This window comes from Miniopterus natalensis, chromosome 2 (genome assembly GCF_054644295.1).
Source record: "Miniopterus natalensis isolate mMinNat1 chromosome 2, mMinNat1.hap1, whole genome shotgun sequence".
NCBI lineage: Eukaryota > Metazoa > Chordata > Mammalia > Chiroptera > Miniopteridae > Miniopterus > Miniopterus natalensis.
In genome coordinates, this window is record NC_142082.1 from 181272405 (window position 1) to 181280692 (window position 8288).

General features: G+C 56.5%; 1 protein-coding gene across 1 annotated transcript in view; it reads left to right on the forward strand.

The window, feature by feature from the left end:
* The window catches only part of MGAT3 (beta-1,4-mannosyl-glycoprotein 4-beta-N-acetylglucosaminyltransferase), a 30269-nt gene extending 24026 nt beyond the window's left edge, over positions 1 to 6243 (forward strand). Inside the window, exon 2 of the mRNA XM_087814932.1 lies at positions 1636 to 6243. Within this exon, the coding sequence (XP_087671058.1) occupies positions 1637 to 3238 (1602 nt within the window). The 5' untranslated portion in view covers position 1636 and the 3' untranslated portion in view covers positions 3239 to 6243. The remainder of the gene's footprint in view (positions 1 to 1635) is intronic.
* Positions 6244 to 8288: the final 2045 nt, after the last annotated feature.

Genomic DNA, 8288 nt, shown 5'->3' on the forward strand with positions numbered 1-8288 from the left:
TTAAATATTTTTACCCTCACCTGAGGACATGCCCATTGATTCTAGAGAGAGAAGAAGGGCGAGAGAGACATCGATGTGAGAGAAACGGGGGAACGAAGGTCCAACCAACTGAGTCACCCAGCCAGGGCAGAAAGGACCATTTTAAGGGGAAGAATGTTCTAGGTGGAAGGACAGTGCCCTACTCACGGGGATCTATGGAATGGGAAATGACACCATATGCCAAAGGCCAGGTTTCTTTCCCAACCCGTCCTGTGTCTTGGTGGGTCACCCCAAGCAAGCCACTGGTCACACTCAGCGAAATGAGTATAACATTCCTGCCTGCCTGCCCAGCCCCATGGGCTCAAGGACAAAATGAGCTGGGTTTATAGTGGGAGTGCTCTCCTGCTGCGCAGGCTCGCTCATGAGATAAACTACGTGCACAGCAAGTGCGGAGTTGAGTTAATAGCAACGAGCCTGTTCAGTTTCCTGGTTGTCACAGATGTATCCTGGTGATGTAAGAGGTTAACCCTAGGCGGGACTGGGCGAGGGGTGTAGGGAACTCTGTACTGTCTTTACAACTTTTCTGATAAACTGCAAATCATCTAAAATAGAAAGTCTATTTAAATTGTTTTATATATATATATATATATATATATATATATACACACACACACACACATACACGAAGTCCTCGACAGCCATAACAAACTGATAAATTAGACTGTGTAAATAGAGAATGGCTCTGCTCATGAATCACTTATGCACAGAGAATGATTTCTTCAAAATAACCATGGAATATTATGTAGGAATTAAAAGGAGGTGGTAAATTTATTTCTACTTATCTGAAAATCTCTTCAATCTATTATTGATTGAGAAAAAATTTGGACTTAGTGCCCAATATGATATTTATGAAAACTATTAAACCAAGAACAGAAGAATTGCATCTAAAACCTTCGAAACACCTCTAATAGATCAAACTGTTTATGCCTGGAGCTCAATCTAGTTTAAAGCGTGGGGTAATGAGGGGAATTTTACTTAATTTTATTCTTTAAATATGTTAGAATTAAATGTCATCCCTTGAGACGTGCGAATTTTTCAGTGAAAAGGCATTCAGAAGACTTGTCAATATTCCACAAGAAAAGGTAGAACAGGTAGAAAGGAAGAACCAACATGCCAAGAACATCACTCTGGGCAGTGCAAAGAAGGGCCCCCCATGCCTGCAGCCTGCTCCCCCGTCCTTTGGGGCCTGTAAGCCCCCTGGGGTAGGTTAGGCACTGCAAGGCCAAGCGTTTCCCAGGGTGCGTTTTGTCCCTGGAGCAGTGCAGGGGGTCCGGTCGCGGTGGGGTGAGCCCGCGGGCGGCTGTGCCTGTGTGGTGGCTTGGTGGTCATTGAGAGGAAGCGCTGTGGGAGGAAGGGGTCCTGAACTTGATAGTGGGGCTTCCCAGGGTACTGGGTATACAGCAAGTTGGTCTCGCGGGCTTGGTGCCTGAGGGGGGGGTGGGGGGGTGGAGGTGATTTCACGCAGGGTCGCCAGCGCCTGGCCGGGACTTGCACAAACACGGTGCAGCCGAGGCGTCCTCAGGCCGGGCCCCTAGAGGGGCCTCGGGTCGCCCCGGAATGCAGGGCCTGACCGCGCTCTCCCCCCCTTTCCCGCAGAATGAAGATGAGACGCTACAAGCTCTTCCTCGTGTTCTGTATGGCCGGCCTGTGCCTCATCTCCTTCCTGCACTTCTTTAAGACCCTGTCCTACGTCACCTTCCCCCGAGAACTGGCCTCCCTCAGCCCCAACCTCGTGTCCACCTTCTTCTGGAATAATGCCCCCGTCACGCCGCAGGCCAGCCCAGAGCCGGGGAGCCCCGACCTGCTGCGCACCCCCCTCTATTCCCACTCGCCCCTGCTCCAGCCGCTGCCGCCCAGCAGGGCCGCCGAGGAGCTGCACCGCATGGACTTTGTGCTTCCCGAGGACACCACGGAATACTTCGTCCGCACCAAAGCCGGGGGTGTCTGCTTCAAACCCGGTACCAGGACGCTGGAGAGGCCGCCGGCTGGGCGGACGGAGGAGAAGGCGGAGGGGGGCGAGGGCTCGCTGGCCCGGGGTCCGGTGCGGCGCCTGCTGAGCGCCCGGGCGCGGCCGGGGGCCCGGGGCGCGCGGCGCAAGTGGGTGGAGTGCGTGTGCCTGCCCGGCTGGCACGGGCCGAGCTGCGGCGTGCCCACCGTGGTGCAGTACTCCAACCTGCCCACCAAGGAGCGCCTGGTGCCGCGGGAGGTGCCGCGGCGCGTCATCAACGCCATCAACATCAACCACGAGTTCGACCTGCTGGACGTGCGCTTCCACGAGCTGGGCGACGTGGTGGACGCGTTCGTGGTGTGCGAGTCCAACTTCACGGCCTACGGGGAGCCGCGGCCGCTCAAGTTCCGCGAGATGCTGCGCAACGGCACGTTCGAGTACATCCGCCACAAGGTGCTGTACGTCTTCCTGGACCACTTCCCGCCGGGCGGGCGGCAGGACGGCTGGATCGCCGACGACTACCTGCGCACGTTCCTCACGCAGGACGGCGTGGCGCGCCTGCGCAACCTGCGGCCCGACGACGTCTTCATCATCGACGACGCGGACGAGATCCCCGCGCGCGACGGCGTGCTCTTCCTCAAGCTCTACGACGGCTGGACCGAGCCCTTCGCCTTCCACATGCGCAAGTCGCTCTACGGCTTCTTCTGGAAGCAGCCGGGCACCCTGGAGGTGGTGTCGGGCTGCACGGTGGACATGCTGCGCTCGGTGTACGGGCTGGACGGCATCCGCCTGCGCCGCCGCCAGTACTACACCATGCCCGGCTTCCGGCAGTACGAGAACCGCACGGGCCACATCCTGGTGCAGTGGTCGCTGGGCAGCCCCCTGCACTTCGCGGGCTGGCACTGCTCCTGGTGCTTCACGCCCGAGGGCATCTACTTCAAGCTCGTGTCGGCGCAGAACGGTGACTTCCCCCGCTGGGGCGATTACGAGGACAAGCGGGACCTCAATTATATACGGAGCCTGATCCGCACCGGGGGCTGGTTCGACGGCACGCAGCAGGAATACCCGCCGGCCGACCCCGGCGAGCACATGTACGCCCCCAAGTACCTGCTCCAGAACTACAACCAGTTCCGCTACCTGCTGGACAACCCCTACCGGGAGCCCAAGAGCACGGCGGAAGGTGGGCCGCGGAGCAGGGCCGCCGCGGGAAGGCCGCCCGCCAGGCCCGAGCTGGAGGGGGCGGAAGGCTAAGGCTGCGTGATCTTCAGGGCCCGTGGCGGGGCAGGGGGTGGTGACCGCCCCTCCTGTTATCTCCCTGCCTCCTTCCAACCTTTAGGGGGATTCTTGAGAGGACCAGGAGGGGCTGAGTGGGAGACTCTCCCCTGTTCAAGCCCTCGTGAACCAGGGGTCAGGCCCGGGAGCTCAGAAACATCATTCCTCGTCAGGAGAGGGGAGCCTGACCCTTCCACCCTCCGAGAGTGCTGCGCCCAGGAGGTGCCAGTGGAGAGTGCCTGATGGTAACTAGGTGGCGGGGGAGGGTGGGGAAGGGAGCTGGAGGCACGCCCACAAGCCACGTGGGAGCTGCAGCCCTGCTGAGGAGAAGCCCACCATTTGGCTTCCTGGGGTTTTGACCTGCAGTGGGAAAGGGGCATGCCAGGAGGTCCCCAGCTCTGTAAGTAGTTGTATTTGGGTCGGGAGGGAAGGGGAGGCACCTAGAAAGGAGCGGATAAAAACAGCATCCAGCTGAGAGGCAGCAGGGTGTCCTCAGAGGTGCTGGGCCAGAGGAGCTGAGAACTCCCCCTGCCCGCCCCACAGGACGCTGCTGTGTGGGATGGCACGGTGCGCCCCGGACCCTTCTGAGCTGACGTAGGCATGGGGCCTAGGGAAGCCGGGGAGTCTTCCTTTCAGTTCTGAACCTGGCGCTGATGTTCCTTCTTACTTTTTATATTCTGTCTTGCGGGCTACCCACTTGCAAGGTCAGGAGTCCACTTCTCAGGGTGGGATGGGACATCAGCCAGCCTAGTAGGTCAGACATGGGGGTGTCCCATCACCCCTTCCTGCTGGAGTCCACAGCCCCAGCTCTCCACTGTCTCAGGTGGAGTTACCCTTGTACCCCTTCTTGGTGTTGGGTAGGGGCCAGAAAGGAGCCATGAGGCTGCCCTGGGCCCAAGAGGGACATTAAGGCCAGTTGTATGTCATCTCATTCCACTTTGTTTGCCTCATGGGGGCAGGAGATGTATTCATTAAAGTATATTCTAAGCTGCTGTAATTAAGAGACCCCGAAATACAGTGATTTAAGCAAGATGGAAGCTTGTTTCTGATTTAACTGTCTAGAGGGAGGTGGTCTGGATCGAGTAGGGCAGCTCTGCTTTCCTCATACATACCTTCCAATTCTGGTTGCTCCAGTTCCCACCGTCACATGTGCGTCCAAGCCTGGGGGAAGCAGAGAAGGGCATGGGAAATGCACACCCTTTCCTGTTAACGGCATGAGCCAGAGATGGCAGAGTCACTTCTGATCGTACCTTGCTGGTCAGGGCTTAGTCACATGGCTACAAGCAGCTGCAAGGGAAGCTGGGCTGCCATGTGCCCAGCCTTAGCTTAGCTCTCTTATTAAAGGAAGGCGGAAAGCGTGGATACAGGGGACAAGGAGCCTCTCTGGCACGGAGAGTGGGAGAGAGGGTAGAAATGACTGTTGCAGTCATAAGATCCTCATATTCGGAGCTCCTGGAACAACCTGCTCCTGCTCCCATCACTGCCAGCCCAGGGCTGAGGTGCAGTGAGAGCCTGCAGTTATGGGAAGGACGAGACACCCCCTCTCCAATTCCCCACTGGATGCTCACCAGTGATACCAGGATGCAGAGGCTGCCTGTGGAATGGTACATGTTTGTGCGTGTGTGTGTATTTATGGGCATGGGTGCATGCTTGTGTGTACTTGTATGTGTCTGTGTCGGTGTGTCCCTGTACATAGATGCTTGTGTGTGGATGTGGGAGCAGGGTCCAGGCGCTTCCCTGGGATCTGGAGCCTGTGGCCACACCTGCAGCTCCCCAAAATGACGGAGGCACAAAACCCTTGGGGAGCCTGGAAAACAAGGCTAAGGGGATGCAGGGTCCATCTGTCTGTCTTTTAGTCCAAGGGATGAGACTCCTCCTGACCTGAGGGCTGTACAGCTGAGCACCCACTACCTTCCAGCCCCTCTTGGCTCCAACCACATCCTTCCACCCAGTACCCTCTAGCCTCCAGCAGGGACTTTCTCTGGGTGTTTCCTGCTGGGCCAGAAGAAGAGGTTGTCCCCTTTGCCACAGGTCTTTCTGGGGAAGTTCGGTGTGGGCGTGGACTGGGGAGCTGACTTCGGAGCAGTCTCTGGTGGGCAGGAGTGAAGAAGGCTGAGGGGGCTCTGTTGTCCCCACTTTCCTCCCTTGGAGACACAGCAGCCCCTCTCTAATCCCTCTTGGGGCTCAGAAGTGGCTCAAGAAGTCAGCAACCACTGCTCACCCCTGGACAGGCAGTCTCAGGGCTCCTGAGTCAAGCTTGAGGCCCATCCTAGAAGTCTCCCTCCTTGCCAGATTCCTTACCCCATGCTGCTGGCTCCCTCCCGCTACTGTGGAGTGCCTCCTTCCCAGGCCAGCCTCCAGTTCACCAGCTCGGGCAGGGGAAGGAGAAGGGAGGCGCTCAGACCTGCCAAGCCCTGCATTTCCTTAGACCCAGGAGGGCTGTTCATGGTCACTGTCAAGAGGAGGCCTGGTCATTGGGTGGAGATGACAGCTATCAGAGGGCTGGGGGCCAAAGCATGGGGTTGAAGAGTTTCACATATAATCACATCATACACTGGGAATTTGGGGGTCAGGGGAGCCCTGAGCCACACCCCCAGTATGAAGGGAAACCAAGCTGTGAATGTGAATGCTGGCACACCGCTGGCCCTGCCAGCATACCCAGATTTCTTTCCCAGGGTATGAACACCTGCCCTATAACCTGGAGACTCAAGGAGGCCCAGCCTACCCGCAGGTCATGTTGGTTCCCAGGGACAGGTGTGGGAGAGTTTTGGGGACAAAGGTTACAATTGGCGTGGGGAGATAGGACTTGCCCAAGTAAATAGCAGGGCCCTGGGAAATGTATAACCTGACGCCATTATTTTTTTTGTAAGGGAAAATCAATATGTATATTCTGAAATCATTTTCTCTGTAAATGGTTGGATTTCATTTCACCCTTAAAGGGATGCTTAAGATAATATTAATAATAAAAACAGCTACAGTCTGCAGAGTGTGCATGTGTGGTTGGTTTGGGGGTGCTCTGGGGCAGGGAGGGTCGCAAGTGGGTGGCTCCTGCCTTGCCAAAGCCACTCTTGCTATGGAGTGCTGGATCTGTGGGGTGAGAGCCTCCCCAGGACTGCTGGCTGGCGAGGAGGGTTGCACTTACCTCCACCAGCATCAGGGGGCATCCTTCCCTCCCCCTGGTAGAAATGGGCTGAGAAAGGGAAGGCGCTGGACAGGGGTCCCCGGGAGGGAGATGTGGGCCTGGGACCTCTGGGGATCTGGATGAAGACTTTGGTGCCTCTACCGAGAGGGCAGCAGTTCCCCCACAGTTGTGCTCTTGGGGCATCGAGACCAACGTGTCCACCTCAGTTTCCTCCCTCTGCCTGTGGAGTCCTAAGATCATACAGCCACTGGGCAGAACAGGGCTGGACCTGGATTAACAGCGCTGGTCCTGTCATCAATCCTCTGGGGCAGGTGAGGGCCACAGCCTTCCCGACCAGTCATCACTCTCCTGTGGAGCTGACCGTGGACTTGCGTGGTGATGGCACCTGGAGCAGTGGGATGTGGGGGGCTTCCTCTGGGACCCGTGGATACTGGCATTGTCCTGGGGAGAAGGCCTTCTGGGTATTTTCTAAGGAGGGTCTCAGAGGTGGTGGGAGTGGACACTTTGAACTCTGCCCTTGTCCCCTGTGGGGTGGCTGTGCAGCCTCCATGTTAGATGGGGGACCGAGTCTGGAGACGGGAAGGAGTGACTGGATTGTTGGTGGCTAGAGCAGGGGCTCGCGTGTCCTGAACGCTCACAAGGTGCCGAGCGCTTTGCATGCGGTTGGTGGAGGAAGGAGACAACGTTCCTGAGGTTTGTGGGGGGATTTCCTAATTCAGCAGGCCTGGTTCACATCACCACTTCCTGGGGCAGAGGCTCCGTAGGGGGAGTCTCAATTCTACAAAGCTCTTAAAGGGTCCCCTTGACGGCTAGCATTTAAACAACCTGAGTAGGACGCTTAGGAAGCAACTTTGGTTTTGCAAATCGAGTTCATCCCTCAGGAAGCCCCCACGCTAATGCAGTTAGGCACATGACCCCGCTCTGTGACAGTCCTTTTGCTCTGCCACCCACTGGTCCTACCCACCATATCTGGGCCACCCTTTTGCCACTGCTTGCCTTTCAATCCAATCCTACATTCATTTACCGACTGCTGGACAGCAGGTCCTGAGGAAGGTGCAGAAATGGACAAGACACATTTTCTGCTCTCCAGGGGCTCAAAATTGATTGGGAATAGGCCAGGGTTTCTTGACCTCAGCGCTACTGACATTGTGGGCCAGATCATTCTTTGTGTGGGGCTGTCTGTTCTAGGGTGTTTAGCAGCATCCCCGGCCTCTACCTACTAGACACCAGTAGTATTCAATCTCCCAGTGTGGCAATCAACTGTGTCTCCAGACATTTCTAAGTAAATGTCCTCTGGGGTGCAGTATCACCAGGTTAAGAACCACAGGAGTAGCAGTGCCCAGCTGTGGAGCCTCTGCTGGGTAATGCCAGGCACTTTGCACATGTCACCTCATGGAATCCTGTGAGGTAGATGTTGGTCATTGGAGGGTCAGTTTTTCTCTTGTGGAATTTAATGGTATTGGGGGGTTGTCTTCCCACTCTTCAGTCAGAGAGTGGAGGTGGTGAGGCTAAGATTTAGGGAGGTTAAGCGTAGAAATTGCTCAAAGGTACCCAGCTCCCAGGCAGGATTTGGGACCGGGTCTCCGCCACCCTTCTGATGGTCTGCACCGCCTCCTAGTGGAAAGGAGAGGCATGTCGGCTACAGGCCCCGGCTCCCGCTCCCCCTTCCTTCCTTCCTTCTCCCTGGATGCCACCTTGGATCTGAGGCAGCTTACACAAATGCGTGCCGCGAGGTGGACAAGCAAATGTATAAAAACTAGAATCATGGGAAAATGTAATTAGAAAAGAAAACCAAGCCTACGGAACAACAGGAAATGATGAAGGCAGTGCTAGGGGAACATCAAAGTGTTTAAGGCGCAGAGAGGGGCATGTCCTCTTCTCTGCTTT